General features: G+C 43.0%; 1 protein-coding gene across 1 annotated transcript; it reads right to left on the bottom strand.

Moving 5' to 3' along the window:
• Positions 1 to 87: 87 nt before the first annotated feature.
• On the bottom strand, positions 88 to 16,053 carry CCZ1 (CCZ1 homolog, vacuolar protein trafficking and biogenesis associated). The gene is made up of 15 exons (XM_043455678.1): positions 15,756 to 16,053; positions 14,700 to 14,797; positions 14,513 to 14,606; positions 14,147 to 14,224; positions 13,089 to 13,136; positions 12,434 to 12,517; positions 10,844 to 11,019; positions 9,474 to 9,555; positions 7,287 to 7,348; positions 6,863 to 6,974; positions 3,305 to 3,338; positions 2,536 to 2,653; positions 1,606 to 1,764; positions 1,231 to 1,358; positions 88 to 435 (listed from the first exon to the last, which is right to left on the bottom strand). Exons 1-15 carry the CDS (start codon positions 15,867 to 15,869, stop codon positions 380 to 382), a joined length of 1,443 nt encoding a protein of 480 aa, XP_043311613.1. The 5' UTR covers positions 15,870 to 16,053; the 3' UTR covers positions 88 to 379.
• Between the last annotated feature and the right edge of the window lie 4,783 nt (positions 16,054 to 20,836).

Genomic DNA, 20,836 nt, shown 5'->3' with positions numbered 1-20,836 from the left:
AAGCAAACGGGTTGACTCATCTCTTCCTCGCCTTCAAAGTTCCGTGGTCTAGAAACCAGCAACCAGAGACTCAAGGCAAGACCAGGATTTTTACAAACTTTTAAACAATTTATTAGTCTTATTTTCCAGTAAAATATTCACATAATGTCAAAAGAATGGAATGACAGAGATGTAGCCAACTACCTTTAATTCCACATAAATATTTAAAATCTAAAAACCTCAGAAATCATCAGACTAAGTAGAAATTTGACTCTTCAGAGCAAGTATTGCTTTACTATTGTCATTAACCCAGTCAATAATATGACTGATAACCAGCCGTGGGAAACAGCACGCCTGCCGAGTTGTTTTTTTAAAGATGTTTCACAGAGCCCTTGTCAAGTCAGTCCAGGAAGAATATGTTATTGAATTGCGTTGCACAAAGCTTCTTGACCTCTTCTGCAAAAAGAACACAAAATAGGGACAGAAATTCTCACTTAAGAGGTTATAGGATATGTATCAGTACCTTATTCTGATAATTCTCTGGGAATGAAGTTGGACATAAATAAAGGTCTGCATCGAATTTGACCTTAAATCTTAGAAGCCTTAATATGTTCGTAAATCGAAAGACCGAAAGGCCTGACACACAGGATACTTTAACACTATTTAACATCTCTTCTTTAGGCCTGAGAGAGCTCAAACCCAAAGTGCTTGAGACATCCACGAGTTGGGGGTTTGGAGTACAACTTCTAAAATCTTGAGGAATCTGACACAAGCACAGAAAAGCTCTGGCGGCAGCCCTGAATTGAGTACCAGGAGCCCCACAGTGGCGTCCTTCTTTGGACGTTAAACTCAATTCCCATTTTCAATGAGGCGTGTGTTAACTGTCATTCCTAATGCATCAACTATTAATCCCAACCACTAGGCCGCCAGGGATCTCCCAAAACGCACATTTTTATACATGGTGTATAAAGCCACGGGATTTTTTTTTTTCTTCAGCATTAGAGAAAATAATTTTCTTCTGGCCTGTATCAAGTTTCCCAAGAAACAGGCAAGTTTTTCACATACTGTTTCAAGGAACTAAGTTATTGAAAAAGAGATCAAGTGATGGTTTCCTTTTAGCAACAGGGACCTCTGCTTAAGAATCTTAACAGTCGTGATTGCTCTATGTACATGCTCCATACTACACTGAAAAGACAGTTTGTAAAATATCAGTAGCATTAAAATTCTGCTCAAACACCAAACCCTATTTACCATTGACTTCAATCAGGTTTGCATTTTTTTGATTCAAAATAACATACAGCTCCCTCTGGTCAGACTTCTTCCCAACAACCCAGTAATCACTCATGGCTTTCACGATGATTTCTTCATCCTCGTCCACTCTGCAAGACAGGAGTTTCAAGACGCAGTTGTTTATTTTGTATACAAACATTCTGAAATAAGGAATAGGAGACCTGAGCGACCTGAGAAGGTCGGGGAGTCCCCTGTGAGGGACTGGCCACTCCTGGGCTTGATGGCATTCGCCCAAGAAGGCGTCAGGCCCTCTGAAGGGGCTGGGACCGTCTGGTTTTTGGAGCTGACACTCATGAGAGTAGACACCTAACTGGAGAGAGAGGTGGGGAGCATTACCTTGTGAAATCACTATTGATGTCACCCAGAATCTTCATCAGATCCGGATGGACAGATGTGAGTGACACGCTGGGTGTCTTCCTCATGTGAATTGTACTTTTTTCTGCTAAATTCATGTGGTTGAAGTAGATAAACTTAAACTGGGGTTCTTTTTCAGACCTGTGAATACATGTTATTCAGATGGTAACATTCTGAGAGAACAATTACACAGAAAAGATAGTTTCTGAAATATCATAGCATTACCCCAACCATACAGCCACAGTGTCAAAACCCTGCATGTATAATGGCTAAGGTGGTGTTTCCAACGGCTAGGCCTTCAGTCAAGAACCTCAGTTAAGACATAACATGCGGCAGTAACTTCTTGGATGTCTGTGACGTATTCAACATGACTGAATTTCCCAGTGAGCTCAAGTATGCGTTTTAAAAACCAAAAATATTTTAACTGTGATGACTTTCTTTCTTTTATAAATGAGAAGTCACTCAGTTATTTGCCGACTAAAGAAACACCCCCACTGACTCACGTCACAGCCAACTTCACTGGGAACACTCCTGCATTAAGAGGGTGAGTGTGTTCTGTCCGTGCAAAGCAAAACCCTGATTACCACTGCCGGCATGGACGTCACAGCCTGGGCGGGTCACGTGGGGAGAGGTGCGCAAGGCCAAGACCACGGGTGAAGCTGGCACGCCTGACCCCACACGTTCACCCCGCCATCGGGGAGGGCAGGGGGGATGTGTTAACACCCAGCCCCAGCCACCATCGTGGGGCAGAAAAACACAGGAGCAGCTCCCCAGGAAGCCCTTCAGACAGGGCCAAACAGCATGCGTGTCATCTGGATTCAGGAAACACCATCCACGTCCTAAGTAAAAACCACCCTGATTCACCCAAAGCCAGCTAAATGCTTGAGAGCAACCAGGAAGCAGAGTACAAACCCAGATACTCTCTTGTTGATGTTAAACTGCTCACAGATGTCAGATGCCAGCACTGTGAGCTGGGGCCCCACAACGCTGTCCAGTCTTCGGCAGAAATCCAGTGTGGGCTGAATGGAGGCTACGAGTAATTCAAGAAATACCAGTGTCAGGGGGCCAGGGGTTAAAGAGCTCGATTTTCATTTCACTGTCTGAACAACAATATGCCAACTAATGATCTGGGAAATAAAACAATGAAATTATCAGAGCCCTCTCCCCTCCGAAACAAGAGACACAGAGGGCTCAGAATTAGTTACATTTAAGATGAAACAGAGGCAAAGACTCATCGCCCTGTAAATGTGGACTGAAGCATGCCCTGCGGGGTTGTATACTGACTGGCTAGCCTCAGTAAAAGGAAGGTCAAATACTTATTTAACAAACACTACAATAGCACTCATGGGCCCGGTACCGTTGGTCCATACAAATGTTACCTCTTTTTAATTCTAAAGCTCCTTTGAGATGGGTGCTCCCTGTGATCGCTTCATGGGCAAGAAGGCACAGAAGCAGCAAGCTGGGACTTTAACGATATTAGACAAGATCGGGCGCGTTCAGGGTGGTATGGCCGTAGACGACTTTAATGATGTTAGAAACAGCTAGTGACGAGGGCAGAGGCCCCTGACGGACAACAGGTCTTAATTCGGCCTCTGTGTTGCTACGACAACATATTTATCATTCAGGAATGGAAGGGAGCAAAGTGTAAAGAGACAAGGCTTAGACACGTGTGTGTACCCACCATCAATCATAAAGCACACAGCTGCGCTCATCGCCTAGGATGAAAAGAAACCAAGATTAGGAAATGGTACAAAAAAAGGACGAAAATAACCAAATGCAGTGGCCTTGTTTGAATCTTTTTTTAAACATATCAACTTTATAAAGACTTTCTTAAGTCAACTGAAGAACTCCAGATGGGGCTGGATATTAGATGATATTAAGGAAGTATTATTTATTTTGGTCAGGCATGATAATGGCAGGTGTGATGTTAAAACAGATGCCCTTAGTAGTAGTTAGAGATGCAAAATGAACTGTTTATGAGGGGAATGACAGGATGACTTAAAATGCTCTTAAAAAAAAACAAAATGTGTAGAGACGAGAGATATTATTAGCATATTATTAATTAAGCTCTGTGATACGTACCTGGGTATTCATTATTCTAATCTATTTGTCTGTTTGATAATCTTCATTAATACAACTCAAAAAAAAAAAAACCCCAGCAAGTCAATGTCACCTGTCTCGCTTTTTTATTATAGCAAATACTGCAGTTATGATAGGAGTAAGTAATGGGAACTTACGGCAAGCCAGATCATAAATAAAACAGCCAAAAAATGTTTAAATTTATCAAAGCCGTGTAATAGTGTTTAAAAAAAAAAAAAGAAAGGTCAAAACAGAACATGTAGGCCTGAGACTTCCCTAGTGGTCCTGTGATTATGAATCTGCCTTCCAATGCAGGGGACAGGTTCAATCCCTGGTCAGGGGACTAGGATTCCACGTGCGTGGGGGCAACTGAGCCCACATGCTCTAGAGTCCGTGCTCTGCAACCAGAGAAGCCTGCATGCCACAATGAGAACTCAAGGCAGCCAAGAAAGAACATACAGGTTTGTGATCCAAGCGCAAAAGACTCCCTCCTCTGAGGCCTGCTCCCCCAGCACCACTGTGACCCTTCGATGACACGGCCGCGGCGCCGTCACCTCTGGCCGTTGTGACAGACGCGGCTCTTCAGCCATCCCCCCCCCCCGGTTTACGGCCACTCTAGTTCCTCCGCTGGACACAGCTCACGCCTCACGCCCCCAGTCACAGCCACTCTTTAATGAGGACATGAACCTCCCTGTGTCCCTGCACCTCTCCCCACCTCCCCTTCTCAGACTTGTTCAGCTTTAACTTTATGTTTACGTGGTCAAAGTTAATGACATTTATGCTATTCTGTAACTAAATGGTAATTATTATTTGCCCATAAAGAGGCTGCAGACTGGGTGGCTTATAGGCCAGTTCCACCCAATATAGGTCTTTTTGTTTCAAGTCATTTTGACTTAGATGCCAACTAGTTTGCTACCAAAATCCCAATTTCCAGCCTCCCCCAGGCATCTAGAGACCTGGGATCACTGGTCTTCACTCTGGCCACCACCTAGTCTCCTTGGGACGTGGGCCACTCTGTGACACAGAGTCCCAAACCCCGATCCAGCTTGCCTCCCTTGTGTCTGCCACTCGACATTTGTGTGCCTGACCCTAGAGAGTTATTTAAAGAAAACAAAACAAAACAAAAAAATGGCCCTTTTAAAGTCTATTTAAAAAGTTGAAGAATTTCAAATACATTAAAAATGTACATAGAAAGGTACACGCGCACCCCAAGGACCATCACTTTCTCAACGACCATCAACTCATGGATAATCCTGCCCGATTCACCGCCCTGATCTACAATATTAATAATCTCTCTCCCCAGGAAAACATCGTAATTGGAGAAAAATATAAAAAACAGTCAAATCTCCAGAGGGAAATTTTCCTAAGGGCAGAGAGCAGATGGAGGAATGCTTATAAAAGACAATCTACTACAACTTAGTCTTTTATTACAGCTGTGAACACATAATATTAAAAAAGAAGCAAGACCTCAAATCAGTAACAACCTTCCATCTTAAGACCTTGGAAAAAAGAGGCGCAAACTAACCACAAAGCAAGCAGAAGGAAGGATATGATGACTGGAGCGGAAATAAACTGGAACAGAGAATAGAAAAGCAAGAGGAAAAAATGAAACCAAAAGATGATCCTCTGAAAAGATCAACAAAACTGAAAAACCTTTAGACGGCCCATCTAGACCAAGGAGAGAAAAGACGCCCATGACTAGAAGGAATGAGAGGGGAGACTGCACTACTGACTTTAAAAGACAATAGTACAAGCCTATGTAATATTATGAAGAAACTGGACACCACCAACTTGAACAACCTAAAATGGACAAATTCCTAAAAAGATACAACTACTAAAACTGACTCAGAGGAAAAGAAAATCAGAAAAGACCTATAATAAGTAAAAAGACTAATTAATAATTTAAACACTCCCCAAAGACAAGTCCAGATGTAGGTGGCTTTACTGTAAAATGGACAAATTCCTAAAAAGATACAACTACTAAAACTGACTCAGAGGAAAAGAAAATCAGAAAAGACCTATAATAAGTAAAAAGACTAATTAATAATTTAAACACTCCCCAAAGACAAGTCCAGATGTAGGTGGCTTTACTGTGACCAAACATTTGAAGAATTCACACCTATCCTTCAGAAAGCCTTCAAGAACAGGGTATCACCCTTATACCAAAACCAGACGAAGAGAAGACTTCAAAACGAAAGAATAGACCAGCAACCCTCATGGCCCTGAGCTCACGCAGGTCAGCTGGGCCTCTGGGAGGTCTCTGGGAGGTCAGCTACAGACAGTCAGCCAAGAGGGTGGTCAGTGGGGCCTGCATCCAGTCTCTGGACGTCAAGGCTTGGGTGAGCCTCCCTGGAAGGCAACATGCCCTACACTCTGTCAGCTGTCACTGCTGGGAGAAACAGGCGCTGTGCCATCTGCACGACTGTCCACAGAGGCCAGCTGGAAGCCTGCGCCTGGTCACGAAGATCGAAGACCTGTGTGCCGCAACTAAGACCCGACGTAGCCAAATAAAAAAAAAACCCAACCTAACATAAACATGGGGCTTCCCTGGTGGCTCAGTGGTAAAGAATCCGCCTGCAGTGCAGGAGACATGGGTTCAATCCCTGGGTCAGGAAGATCCCCTGGAGAAGGAAATGGCAACCCGCTCCAGCATTCTTGCCTGGGAAACCCCGTGGACAGAGGAGCCTGGCGGGCTACATTCCATGGGGTTGCCAAGAGTCAGAAACAACTTAGCGACCACACAACATAAACTTACATCCTGACAAGACAGTACCCTGATGGAAACTCAGACTATCTTCATGGAATTAGCAAGCCCACAGCTTTAAAATCAGAGCGGAGGCAGAATCCACTGATGGGTGGGCAGGCACCAAACAACAGGTGACAGTGGCCCTGATGGCCTGACTTGTCCACCTGCAGGCCTTGCGAGTCGTGGCCTCAGACAGTGACCCCCTCACAAGTCACGGGCTGTTCCCTGGGGACTGAAAATAAACTTGCTCCAGAAAGCACCCATTCCCAGTTCTACAATGATCAGAACTTGCGAGGACACGGTTCCAAGGATCATGAGAGAGGTCTGCACACCGACTGCTGCACCTGGTGGAAGCTGTGCCGGAAAGAGCTACTTTAGCATCGATCCGTAACCCTGGAGTGAGACGACTGTTACCTTATAGACAATTAAGTGCAGCGCTTCGTAAGTGTCGTCTGTATTTACAAAAATTTTGGGGAATCTGCATTTTGCTTCTGGATCATTAAGGTTCAAGGGGCCAGTGAGAAATCTGAAAAGCAATCACAGAGATGAGTTGATTCAATCAGGCAGATATAAGCAGGAATATATAAACAGTGCATTCCTATAAAGGGTGGTAATACACACACCCCCTTTTTTGGGAAGCTAGACACTACTTAGAAAACACCACATCAGAAAATAAATTCTCATTTTTATTTTATTTTAATTCATTGCAACCAAAAGGATTTCCTTTGCTGATTATTGTCAGCAAAGCAGCACAAAGGCAATTCAGTGTTTGTGATTTTATCTTTACCAGAAAAGATAATAAAATACAGTACTGTCTATCAGAGGGCAGAATTCCTACCTTCCATAGTGTTGGAGGTTTCCTGGCATTTCTGCCCTTATTGGAGAATCCCTTCCCGCCAACTGTAAACAGATTTAATATTGACAAGTGACTTCTTAGATTTTCTATATTCAAGGCTTTGAGAAACAGCATTCATATCTACTGGTTGACTCCATGCCATGTGTCTGTACCAATTTCCCATATTCATCCCCACCAAAAGAAAAAAGGGGGGGGGGGAGGATTATAGAGGTACAGAAAGAACTCACTGGTTTTAACCAGAATTTCACTGTACCCTAAGTTCCACATACGGACTTGACAGCAATAACTGAAGGCTGACGAGTGCTAGGCAATGACGTCAATTACTTAATTTCATCTTGTTTCACCCCTGTGGGGAATGCCCTCTCCCAATTTTCCAGAAGCAGAAACTGAAGTTTGAAGAAGTTCACCAATGTGCCCAGCTCCTGAGTGGCGGGGCTGGGTAGCAAACCCGAGCCTGTCTGACCTCAAAGTCCCTGCCTTTGGTCATGACGCTATGCCTCCTTGTAGGTTTTTATTAATATCACATTCCTGGTTTCTTCTGCTGAAGATACACTATTTCAATATGTGTAGGAAATGGAAAAAGAAAAAATCCAAATCTAACAGTCATGATAGCTAAAGTTAATTCTTCTAAAACTTTTTTGATGTTCTTCTATGTAAGAACATGTAAGCCTATGTAAGGTTTTAGCGTACAACTTGAAAGACCGAAAAACACTGTCAAATTTGAGAGTGAGAACACACAGCTAACTCTCACAGATGCAGCCTGCACTGAGACAAGTCCTTCCGCGTCCATGTTCCCGCTGCCCCGCTGCACGCTTCTGGTTTAGAAGTCTGGCTCTTCAGGTGTTTAATAAAGTAGCAAGAGAGTTTTCAGCCGTTACAACGGCACCGTCCCTCCACAGAAAAGTCTCCTGGAGGGTCCTTCCGAGGGTATGGTTGAAAGCAGGTGTTTTAGCGTCAAGTGGACCCAGAGACCACGTCTTAGGTCTGTCGCCTACTAGCTGGGGGGCACTGGGTGAGTCATGGGGGCCCCTCACGCCTGGGTCTCCTTTCTGCAAGATGGAGGTGAGGTCCCCAGCTCTCAGGACGTCACGAGATAATGCAAGTTTTCTGGGTGCGCATTCTGTGTCTGGCGTACGGCACGTACTCCAGCAACGTGAGAAGGGAAGGCAGGGCAGGACTGGGGCCTTCTCAAAACCTGAGATTTCTTATCTAAAAGATATTTTCCTGTTATTTCAAGTCATGGTCTTAAAAAACAGAGCAAGGGAGAGTGTGTGTGCGCGCGCGTGCATGCACACGTGCACCTTTGGGTCAAAATGATAATTCCGTGGCTTATGAATACTTTACCTAATTAAAGCTAAAAACAGATGCTTTGGGGAAAGCACTGTGGTATTATTTACAGTTCTCTGTAGAAAAGTGGGAGAGTCAGTGCCAGAGTGGAAAAGCCAGGCAGGCAGCATAAAATCCACTCAGGACTAGATCTCCTGTTTGTAGGTGCAAAGACCACTGTTTTGTCCAAGATCGCGGGCATTCTGAGAGCTCCCAGAACCCAACATAAAGATCCAATTTTCCCTCTTACACCTCTGCAACTGCAATTGAACAAAATGAAGAAAAGCTGACATATGTGGTTCTCCGTGCTTAAGTGACACAAGAGGTTGCTACATCTGCGGATTCCACCTTAGTGGATTCCACCAACTGCAGGTTGAAAATAGTCAGGGAGGAAAGGCTTGAAAGTTTCCAACAGCAAAACTTGAATTTGCCACATGCCACACCTACTTATGTAATGTTTACATTGTACCAGGGTTTTTCTTATTTTTTTGTATCAAGTATTATAAAAATCTAGAGCCCATTCAAAGTATAGGGGAGGATGTGCATGTGGGCAGCTTACATGCAAACACTAAGCCATTTTATTTCTTTTTGGTTTTTTTTTTTTAAAGCCATTTTATACAAGGAACTTGAGCACATGTGGGTATGGGTATCTGCAGGGGTCCTGGGAGCATTTCCCAGTGGATACTGACAGTCAACTCCATCACTGAACATCACACTAATAGTGTAAACTATGGATTAGAACTGCCCCCCCACCATCTTCCTCCACTCCCCAAATCTCTGTGTGTGTGTGTCTATGTATCTATTTATCCACCTGTCTCTCTAGAGATTAGTACCCCATCATACCTCAGGTTCGATATGCCTTGGAAACAGAGATGTGGTGAGGTATTTGTATAAAATTCTCATGTCGTCTTGTTCTAATCCACTCCTGCAACATCAGAAAAGTACTGTGTTAAAAGCCTGGAATTGGTCTTCCATCTTCCCACTGTTCTGTGATTAAAAACCATCTCTCACTCTTTACGTGGGATTATCCAGGGAGCATCAGCAGCTGATAGCCACTCTGCTCCAGGCACCAGATTTCTGGGTTACGTGGTCACGCTTTCACCCACCATCCTGAATACACTGTACGCTGTGGGCAGGGAACTTGGTCCTGTTATGTCTCAGAAATGTATGTGGGTTTTAACTCTCTCAATTTCAGTGTAGGCAAAAAGCAGGCAGGCAAAAGAAACAAACTTTCGGGGAAACCATCCACTCTGAAAAGAGACAAGAATAGGTGGCATGTGGAACAGTGCAGAGAAACCAGCAGGAGTCCTTGGGCTTGATCCAAAATCAGTTTTTCAGGTAAGGATGTAAACAGTGAGTCTGTATCTGGGTTGGTTTTTTTTTTCCTATTAAATTGAAATCTCAACTTGATAGAAACCAAGCCTCTGCGTGACACCCCCGAGGCTCGCGAGGCCCTCTCTTCTTTCCCAGGTAAGTCGTAGGTTATGTTAGAAGCCTGTCCTGGGTCACAGAGCACAAACTATGTGCCTGAAACACAAACCCCAAAACGGAATGAATCCGAGCGGGAGGGCCTTCAGCTGGCCCCGCCCCCAGGAACCTCGGCGCTCCAGGGGCAGACCTCTCTCTGCAGCAGACAAACAACTCAGCCCCCCACGCGGCTGGGGCCCCGCCCCAGGGCTCCGGCACATTCACACAGCTCTTCCCGGGTTTAGTCTTCGGTCACTGAGAACATCTAGTAACAGTTTATCTTTGCTTCTTGAGTTAACAACACTTTCATCAAAGAAATTATGTTTTTGTCCCTATGAGACAAGACCCAAATAAACCTTGAAGACAGCGGGTTAATTTCCTGGTTTATAGCACTTTTAACTTCTTGGATGTTTTTTAATACTAGCTTCTTTAAAAGAAACTATGAAAATCACATTTACTATGCTGGTTCTTTGAAGATGTTTTTGGAAAAATACCAAAATAAAAATAGGATTCTTAAACCTAACATTTTCTCCATCTTTCATGGAACCAATTTTAAACTCCCCTGCTTGGTAATTTTAAACAAAATTACCCTAATTTTGGTTTAAACAATCACTGCCTTATTTTGACAATATCTAAAAAGACGCTTCCCTCCCCACCCTACCCCCACCCCTGGCTGTATTTCCAGTTTGACAACCTATCAATCGAATCACTGCTATTTTTATGATCCTAAAAGAGGGAGTACCTACCAGATGAGTTGATCATTATAGAGAAAGGCAGTGTACTTGACTATACTCAGGCTTTCTTCCACTCTGTTAATAAAGGACTGGATTTTCAAATAAGTCATTTTATCCAATGGGAAGAAGCTGATCCCACCAAATATGTCAAGTAGATCGCAGGACTGCAAATGTAACGTTTGCAAATACTGCAGGAAAAAAATAAGGCATAAAACTTACTAGTAGCACATAGAAGCTAGTACTCTGGCAACTGAAAACAAAAGGCCTTAATTTGTGGTACAATTACATGCTAGCAAACAGCACACTTGCAAGACCAACATGGAGGTGAACCACAGGGAACTGGATACGGAATCAGTACCAATTTCAAAAAATTAAGTTCAAATGTGATTAGTGTTCTTTCAGCTTTGTGTTTTCTCTCTGTGAGGTGTTTAATTCTTTATTAGTGCTATTCAGATTAGACCGACCTCTGCACATGGTATTATGGACCACTTTATACTAAAATCACACTGGAAGGGCATGCAGTCAGTGATGACGGACAGGACAGGAATAAAGATGAGAACAGGAACCAGGGGACAGTCAGAGTCAATAATTACGGTCATTGAAGTGAAGAAACAAATAAGAAAAGTAATTCATAAAAACAAAATAATTCAAAAACAGACATTAAAGTAGTATAGGGAGAAAGATCAATTGAGACTCATTCCTCTAAGATAAACTGAATTTGACCAGGGATACTTTCCTGGTGGCTCAGACGGTAAAGAATCTGCCTGCAATGCAGGAGACTGGGGTTCAATCCCTGGGTTGGGAAGATCCCTGGAGAAGGGAATGGCTACCCACTCCAGTATTCTTGCCTGGAGAATTCCATGGACAAAGGAACCTGGTGGGCTACAGTCCATGCGGTTACAAAGAGTTGGACATGACTGAGTGACTAACACTTTCACTTTTTTCAAGGTAAAATATGCAAAACTGACACTGAAGGAGGAGGAGAACAATGTAGGGGGAAAAAGATCACACTCATGACCACTAAGGGAAAAAAATCTGTGCCATAGTCGCAAACTTCACCATAAGTCAGTACAGATGACACCTGATCCAATGAACACAATCGATCCATGAGAATGTGCGATTTTGCTAATTAACCAATCCACCCCAAGGAAGCTTGCTTTGCTTTGGAGTAAGCCCACACTGATAGACGCAGGTGGGTCAAGGATGAAGCCAGAAGAGCTCTCCAAGATGCTTTAAGGAGCTGTGCACAACGGGCAGGAAGCTCTGATTTGAACGCAAACCTAGGGACTCCCCTCGCGGTCCAGAGTTTGACTCTGGGTCTCCAATGCAGGGGGCGTGGGTCTGATCCCTGGTCGGGTATCTAAGGTCCCGTTTGCCATGTGGCAAAATAAATAAAAAATAAAATAAAGGTTAAAGCTGAAAAAAAAAAAATCTAAATCTAACCTGTTTCCTCACTGGTCTGATTCTGTCCCACTATGCCTGAGTCTCCACGCCGACTCCAATTTCTAGGTTTGTTTGTATGTGAGAAGCAAACTTGTCTGTATTTCTCTAACAGTCAGTTTGATAACTACCAAGATTACAAAGAAAATTCCAAATACTTACTCGATGGAAGAATTTCTCTAATCTTTCTTTTAGGAGCTTGACACCTCCATCTTCCATGGCTCTCAGAAATGTACCATTAAAAAGCTAATGGTGTAAAAGATTAAGAAAAAAAAGTTTTGTTCTTCAATTTCCCAATATAACAAGTTCTTCTTTTTCTTTTACATTAACTCTGCTTATCTCATCCCGCAATTCTTTTTGAATATAGAAAATATTTACATTAGAACGTCCGATTTATAAGTCACGAAACATCAAAACACTGTTAAGGGATAATGTAATTTTTGTAAAATCACCCAACTGTTCTGGGCATTTTTAAAAAATCTGAACTCACACCTAAGTTTCACTTTCTATAAATAATATTGCTAGACTTCTTAAATCATACACACCTCTGCACTATCTGCTTTCCTTAAGAACATGGATTCTGTCATTCACTGACGCAGATACACTCTTACGACAAGTCGGGGAGGAGAAAAGGGCTCTGTAGTGCATGAATCGGTGCAGGCATAAACCTCAATGCTGCTTCACAGGCCCCATTATTTCCTCCCCATAAAAACATAGTCACCTTACAGTCATGTAAAGAGTTAAGAATTATTTTAAATGATTAAAATAAACTGGGGTAATTGGCTAGACTCTCAACCTAGAAACATGCCGTGCTTACCTTGTACATGCTGTAGCACTGCTGGAGCACCGAACTATAAACCTTGTCCTGCAAACAGCACAGAAACAGCACAGACCCCATTCGAGGGAAAAGAAAAAAATAATCAATTGCCCAGCAAAGGTATAGCGACTCTTGGTAAAGCAATATAATGTTCACATACATGGCCCTATAATAGTTGTGTGCTGAAACTACCAACTTAAACAGCGTATTAAAAAGCAGAGACATTACTTTGCCGACAAAGGTCCGTCTAGTCAAAGCTACGGTTTTTCCGGTAGTCATGTGGGGATGTGAGAGTTGAACCACAAAGAAAGCTGAGAGCCGAAGAATTGGTACTTCTGAACTGTGGTGCTGGAGAAGACTCTTGAGAGTCCCTTGGACTGCAAGGAGATCCAACCAGTCCATCCTAAAGGAAATCAGTCCTGAATATTCATTGGAAGGACTGATGATGAAGCTGAAACTCCAATACTTTGGGCACCTGATGTGAAGAACTGACTCACTGGAAAAGACCCTGATGCTGGGAAAGATTGAGGGCAGGAGGAGAAGGGGATGACAGAGGATGAGATGATTGGATAGCCATCACTGACTTGATGGACATGAGTTTGAGCAAGCTCTGGGAGTTGGTGATGGACAGGGAAGCCTGGTGTGCTGCAGTCCATGCATGGGGTCGCAAAGAGTCAGACATGACTGAGCAAGTGAACTGAACTGAAGCCTAGTTCGGCAATTCTCTCCAGTAATTCTTGGCTGGAAAATCCCACGGACAGAGGGGCCTGGCAGGCTACAGTCCATGGAGTTGCAAAGAGTTGGACACGACCGAGCAAACAAGTCTAATTTTTAGGAGGGCTTTAAACACAGATGAATAGAGGAAGGCAGAGGTAAGAGACGGCACATATACATTTTTATAAGATTGTGCTAATGGAAACAACAAGCACAACATCCCCTGTGCTAACCTTGAGAAACTTCTGCAAAAGTGACATAAGTTAAATCTCATGAACAAGTCAGTCACTCAAGATATTGACAATTCTTTTCCTAAAAATATGAAATAAAAAATGACCCATTACCAGCAACTCCTCCTCTTGGTATTCAACAACTGGTTTTCCATCTTTACTTTGCTTTTCAATGATAGGATTCCGAACAACCTACAAATTTTGATAAACTGAAATTACATAAGGAATCAATTATATGTGTTTTTAAATTTTCCCCTAACTCAAATAAACTTGAACACATCCCAACACCAAAACTTCTTAAAGGAGCCCCCAATAACAAATACACCAAATAGGAGTTTGATTTTTAAATTGCTACTGACTGTACTATAACTCTCCTCTGATGCGATGACCTGAATTGAATGACTTCCCTGAATTCCTAACAGTAAAGATCACCCATAACTGTATAATACAAATTCAGAAAAGTGTACTGTATGTAAATACCATGACCATCCAGAAATTTTCTTCTGGTTCGTTGAAGAACTGTCTGTTCTTCTGTGTATGTAAAGATTTTGCAGGTTTTGATGGACTAAAGGTCCTAAAAAGGGTAAAAGAATATGTTAGCAACAATCCCCCACTGGACGTTTTAAGAATTCACTGAGCTCTGCAAAAGCACATTGAAAGGCATTACCTTGTAAACTGTACAATAGCTTCACATAATCCAACGTTTCTAATTTTTTCATTCTTTTCTACTTCATTTGGATAATAAAACAAAATTTTATTTTCCTCCTAAAATATGAAGAGAGAGAATCACAACATTGACATAAGCATTTTTTCTGTCTTAGCTGTCGACAATACTTAGTGTCAACCTCTCATGTCATTTGCGGCTAGCTGGCAAGACAAAACAAAGGCCCCTTTTAGAAAAACAAAGATTATCTTCTCTTCACGGGGTAACAGATGCCCACCTGCATGGAAGGCAATTGTGATATTTGGTAAGTCATATGCCATCTGAACTAACATTAGACAACGATGCTGAAAACTCCATCTTTGGATTTCTTTCTCCATGCTAATTTGTAATACATCAACGCTTGTAAGAAATAAGTGTGTGTGCACATGCACAGGCACACACCTCCCCACAAATTAAACCCAGCAGGTTCACAAGCATTTGGACTGGCAGCCTTTAAAAGGACCGTGATTTCCTGCCAACAAAACTTGGCGCCGGACATCCTTTGAGGAAGTTACCGTCCCCACCTTAAAAAAGTAAAGATAAAAAATCAAAACAACAACAACAAAAAACCCATCCGCTTCCATCCGACTTAACTTATTAATTCGGAAAAAAAACTTTCCGAAGATCCGCCAAGCCTGCATTACAGGACTACCATCTCCCACTCTTGTTCTACGCTTCTAGGCGGGGGACTTCCAGCAACAAAGACAAAAGCTCAACTTTAATCATCCAGGGTTGATGTCAAGAGAAGAGAGACTCCCACCTGTGTGATTAACCCGACGAACCTTCACTCAATACACAAGCACAGATCTGGGACCTGCAACCAGACCCTGCCCACGTTGTCTGGGCCCTGCCGCACACCCAGCACAAAACAGTCCGGTAAAGGCCAATCGATAAGGGAGTTGACAAGCGACGACTCCAGGCGCGCCCCGCGGCTGCCCGGGCCGGACCCCATCCGGCAGCCCCCCTACCCCGGGCCCTCTGCCGCCCACGGACACCCGCGCGCGGCCCCGCTCCACTTACCTCTCCCTCGCGCGGCCCGAAGCGCGGGTTGTAGATGAAGAAGCTCAGCAGCGCCGGCGGGAACTGCTTCTCTTGGGCCGCTCCTGCTCCGGCCCCGGCCGCCGCTGCCGCCATCCCGGCCCGGCCCCCCAGCCTCGGGAGCCTCCCTCGGCCCGCCCAGAGACAGCTGCCGCCGGAAGACCGCACTTCCGCCTCGCTCACCGTCGCCCCGGAAGTGGTTTCCGCCGGCCCGGAAGAAGAATCCGCAGCCCAGCGTCCCCCTTCTGGCGCACCCGTGTGGGTTCGTTCCCGTTTGTGTTCTGGGTAGGTGTTTCTTCTGTTGATACTGTAAGAGTTAAGTTGAAGTGAAACCGTTTTTGTCTTTTTTTTTTTATCCTCAGATTTCTGCCTGGCTGAAGGCGAGGGTCGCGTGTTTCAAGAAAAATGAAATGGGCCTTGTTTTGTGTGAAAGGGATTGTGAAGGTGCAGTGGAAGGCCCAACGTTTGAGGTGGTAGTGTATTTAGTCAGGTAGCTTGCCCGTTTTCATCGTCCACAGGGTCCCACCACATATTTGTTGGTCTTTTTAGATCCCCGTTTGAGAGACGTCAGGTGACTGTGTGCATCTTGCGACTTTTTTGCCTTCAGGGAGAAAGGTAGCTGCAGGTGGCGAGCATAATGTGTGGCGAAATGGGACCAGGGCGTGGCCCTCTCCCCACAGTGCCCGGTCCCAGGCCTTGGAACTCAGGGCATCGCCCTTGCCAGCCCTTGGGATTCACTAGGTTTGGAGGCCTATGGGTTGTGGGAGCTGGAACCGCTCGTTACTTCTGATACTTGGAGTTCAAGCTCTTGCAGCAGACCGCACGGCCAAACTCAAGACTAGGGTTGTCTTGTTTCTCACAGATTAGGTGTGAGAATAGGACCTCTTATCCAACTTAATAGAATAGACTTTCCTGTTTAGGGAGGCAGTGTTGGGATTTGGGCGTGACTGAACTGGGTACTCACTCTAGCTCTGTCACTCGCTGGGCGGGAGTCCTTGGACCCATTGTGTAAGGTCTCCAGTCTCTGTCTAATATGTAAAATAACTAATAGTAAATGCTTTTCTAGTAGGAATTTCACTTTAAGAATAAAATGAGTGGGAATTTTCTGGTGGTCCAGTGGTTAGGACTTGGTGTTTTCACTGCCTGGCCCCAGGTTCAATCCCTGTTCAGGGAATTAAGATCCTGCAATCTGTGCAGCAAAAAAAAAAAAAAAAAAAAGGAGTTAAATGGGACTGTGATTGTGTGTATAGTAGTCCCAGCCCTTAATCGTTTTTCAACAAGATTGCTGTCATTACTTGCTCTTGAAAGACTCCCTCAACTGGCTTGCTTTAGTGTATGACAGTCTTTTGTTAGAAAGACATGTTTTGACATTACAGTAATAATTTTCAAAGAATTTTAAGGTAGCAAAATCTCCTTTCCCCCTTTTATTGCCCCAAAGTCCATGGGAACTTCTAAAAAATAGACACAGAGCTACCCTGGTTGAATGTGAGGCTGAGTGGTAGAAATGAGACCTAAGAAAACCTTCTGCTGGCCTTTTCCAAGAGCTGCCCCTCTTCCATCTCTATCTCCTTGAGGGACCCTAAAGCCCTTGTACAGGACCCTGGGGCTCCAGGGAGCATAATTTGAAAACTCCAGGTTAAAGAATTCCTTCCTTTGTCTCAGAGCAAATGCTTTTGGAAGAGTGGTAGAAAGAGCCTGGGGCTTAGGTTGGAAGAGCTGAATATTAGTTCTGATTTTGTCACTTGCCTTTTATATGATCTTTGATTAATCACTTAACTTCTTTGAGCTCAGTTTCTTCCTTTGAAAAATGAGATTAATACCTACCTCAAAGGAGAACTGCAAATATTACATTAGATGACACAAATGAAAGTACTTTGTAACGTACAAAGTACAATTGCAATAAAAATGTGGTGAGATAACATTTTATTGCATTTTCCCCAGCATGCTTTTACTTCCTTGTTTACTTTGCATTCTATGCCCCTGTCAGTCAGTTGCATTGATCGCCAGGGAGAGATGATACAAAAACAAAAAACAAAATCAGAAATCAAAATGCTTTTTAAGTTTCAAAAGCTAAGGAAGCAAGAAAGCTTAGATAGTGATGCATCTTCCTTTTTCACAGTCTTAGGGTGTGCATGGGTGGGAGGTGGGTGGAGTAATGATGATAGACACTTAGATGTGTTTTGAGGTCTCAGAGGAGAGAGGGTGTAGATGTATACCTTGTTCCTTGTGGAATGGGGAAAGTGGCTGGTCTTGCAGAGTGCCCCTGTGTGTCAAGTGCGATGCATCAACAGTAGAATATCTGTGGCCACATGAGTGTCTAGGCATCTAGGCAGTAAGTGCTACTTGATGCAGGAAGCAACTAAAAGTTTTACTTGTACACAGAAGTAATTCAGAGAAAGCCAGACCTGAAAGGCCGTAGGATTAGAACAAAGAGAAACTAGCTGTGGCCTAGGTGGACCCACCACTGAAGTCCAGAAGACTGGAGAGGAATGAGGTTGACTCAGTGGTCACTTGTATGGACTAAGCACCAGATACTCCTTTCCCATGCAGGGCCTTGCATTACCCACCTCTTCTGTCAGCTTGGGAAATAAGGGTGAAGAGGAGGCTGAATTCTTGACACTGTCCTGAATTATGATTCTGTCTCCCAGCAGGACGGGGATTCGAATCTATGTCCAGTAACAGAAATAGAAAATTAGATCCAAATCATTAAAAAAAAAAAAAAGGATAATTAGATCTTTTGCACAAAGAATTTGTGAACTCAGAAGCAGGGGACCAAGATGGAGATGTAGGAGGCTTCTGATCTTCTCTCCTTCCCCAAATGCAGTGAATGTACAGCTACAGACAGAGCAATTTCATCTGAGAGAAATCCAGAGACCAACTGAATGTGAGGTGAGACTCCTGTATGTGAGGTGAATGAGAAAATACCCACAGCAAAATGGATAGGAAAGTCTGAGCCTCACCCTCTGCACAGCACCATGCAACTGGGAGGGAATCTCCTCCAGGGCTTCCCTGGTGACTCAGATGGTAAAAAAAAACCTGTCTGCAATACAGGAGACCTAGGTTCAATCCCTAGCTTGGGAAGAACCCCTGAAGAAGGGAATGGCAACCCTCTCCAGTATTCTTGCCTGGAGAATTCCATGGGTAGAGGAACCTGACTGGCTACAGTCCCTGGGGTCGCAAAGATTTGTCCAGGACCGAGTGACTAACACACCGCCCCCCCCCAAGGGAATGGGCCGCCACGTTACTTGGCTTTGATAGTCAACAGGGTTACTCACAAGTTCCACAGCACATAGTCAAAAAAAGTTTTTAAATAGGTTCGAGAGCACCCCTAGTGGGTGTATACCTGGACTCAGTGCCAAGGGAGTAGGCTGCTCTGATTGTATGGATTTCACTGTCCTGTATCCTGAAAGAATATCATTAGGGTAACATTGGACTTCAACTGCATGTTAGATGAGATGACCCGAAAAGACATACAGAGAACATTCTATTCAACAGCAATAGAATGCTCATTCTGCTAAAACACACGTAAAACATTTTCCAGGATAGATCATATATTGTACCATACCACGAAATAAGTTTTAATAAACTTAAGATTGAAATCATATCAAGCATCTTTTCCACTGACAAATGATATGAAACTAGTTACATATGATGTGAAATCAGTTACAAGAAGAAAATTGGAAAATTCACAAATACGTGGAGATGAAACAGCATGCTTTTGAAGGACAAATAGGTCAAAGAAGAAATCAAAAGGGAAATAAAAAATCTTGAGACAAATGATGAAGGGAACATACTGTACCAAAACTTAATTGGATGCAGCAAAAGCAGTTCAAGAGGGAAGTTTATAGCAATAAATGCCTACAATCAGAACAAAGATTTCAAATAGATAACCTAACTTTAAATCTGAAGGAACTGAAAGAAAGCAAACTAATCTCAAATTTGATAGAGGGAAGGAAATAACAAAGGTCATACTGAAAATAAATGAGATAAATACTAAAAAGACAATAGAAAATATCAGTGAAACTAAGAGCTGGTTTTTTTGAAAAGATGATTAAGATTGACAAACTGTTAACTAAGGAAAAGAAAGAGGACTCAAAGTCAGAAATGAAAGAGACGACATTACAACTGATAATACAGAGATACTAAAGGTCACAGGAAACTACTATGAACTATTTACATCAAGTTATACAACCGAGAAGAAATGGATAAGTCACTGGGAATACATAGCCTGCCAAGACTGAATCATGAAGAAATAGAGAATCTGAACAGACTAATTACTCATTTGGAGATTGAATTAATAATCAAAACCTCCCAACCACAAAAGCCTAGAACCAGATGGCTTCACTGGTAAATTTTACCAAAATTTAAAGAATTAATACAAATCCTTTCCAACTCTTTCAAAAAATAGAAGTGAGGGGGACACTTCTAAAATTTTACAAATCCAACATTATCCTGACCGAAAAAGATACTACAAGAGAAGAAAATGATAGCCAATATCCCTGCTGGACATATATGGGAAAGAAAAAAAACAACTTCAACAAAATATTAGCAAACTGAATTCAACAATACGTTAAAATGATCTTATATCATGATCAAATGGAATTTATTCCAGGGATGCAAGAATGGTTCCGCATCCACAAAGTCAATGTGACATACCACATTAGCACAATGAAGGATAAAAGTCATATAATCATTGCAATAGATGGAGAAAAGGCGTTTGACAAAATTCAACATCCTTTTATGACTAAAAACTCCCAACAAATGGGATATAGAAGGAATGTACCTCAACATAATGAAGGCCATAAATGATAAAACCACAGCTCACATCATGTTCTACAGTGAAATGCTTAAAGCTTTTCTTTTAAGATCAGGAACAAGACAAGGATGCCCACTCAAATCACTTTTATTGAAGATAGTTGTGGAAGTCCTAGCCTGAGCAAGTAGGCAACAAAAAGAAATATAAATGTATCCAAGTCATAAAGGAAGCAATAAAGTTGTTTCTGCAGATGACATGATATTATATGTAGAAAACCCTAAAGACTCCACCAAAAACCTGTTAGAAT

This window comes from Cervus canadensis, chromosome 32 (genome assembly GCF_019320065.1).
Source record: "Cervus canadensis isolate Bull #8, Minnesota chromosome 32, ASM1932006v1, whole genome shotgun sequence".
NCBI classification, from domain to species: Eukaryota; Metazoa; Chordata; class Mammalia; order Artiodactyla; family Cervidae; genus Cervus; species Cervus canadensis.
Note: the sequence above shows the minus strand (reverse complement) of the source record. Positions and strands in the feature narration are given on the sequence as shown.

Bases quoted from the DNA above. Each gene is read 5' to 3' on its own strand.
- CCZ1 (XM_043455678.1), bottom strand. From the start codon at position 15,869: ATGGCGGCAGCGGCGGCCGGGGCCGGAGCAGGAGCGGCCCAAGAGAAG. The intron at 3,339-6,862 runs GTAACAGTCGTC...TTTTCATCCTAG, and splicing joins TGCACTTAATTGTCTATAAG to GCGATGAGCGCAGCTGTGTG. The intron at 436-1,230 runs GTAAATAGGGTT...TTCTTTTTGCAG, and splicing joins AAACCTGATTGAAGTCAATG to AAGAGGTCAAGAAGCTTTGT.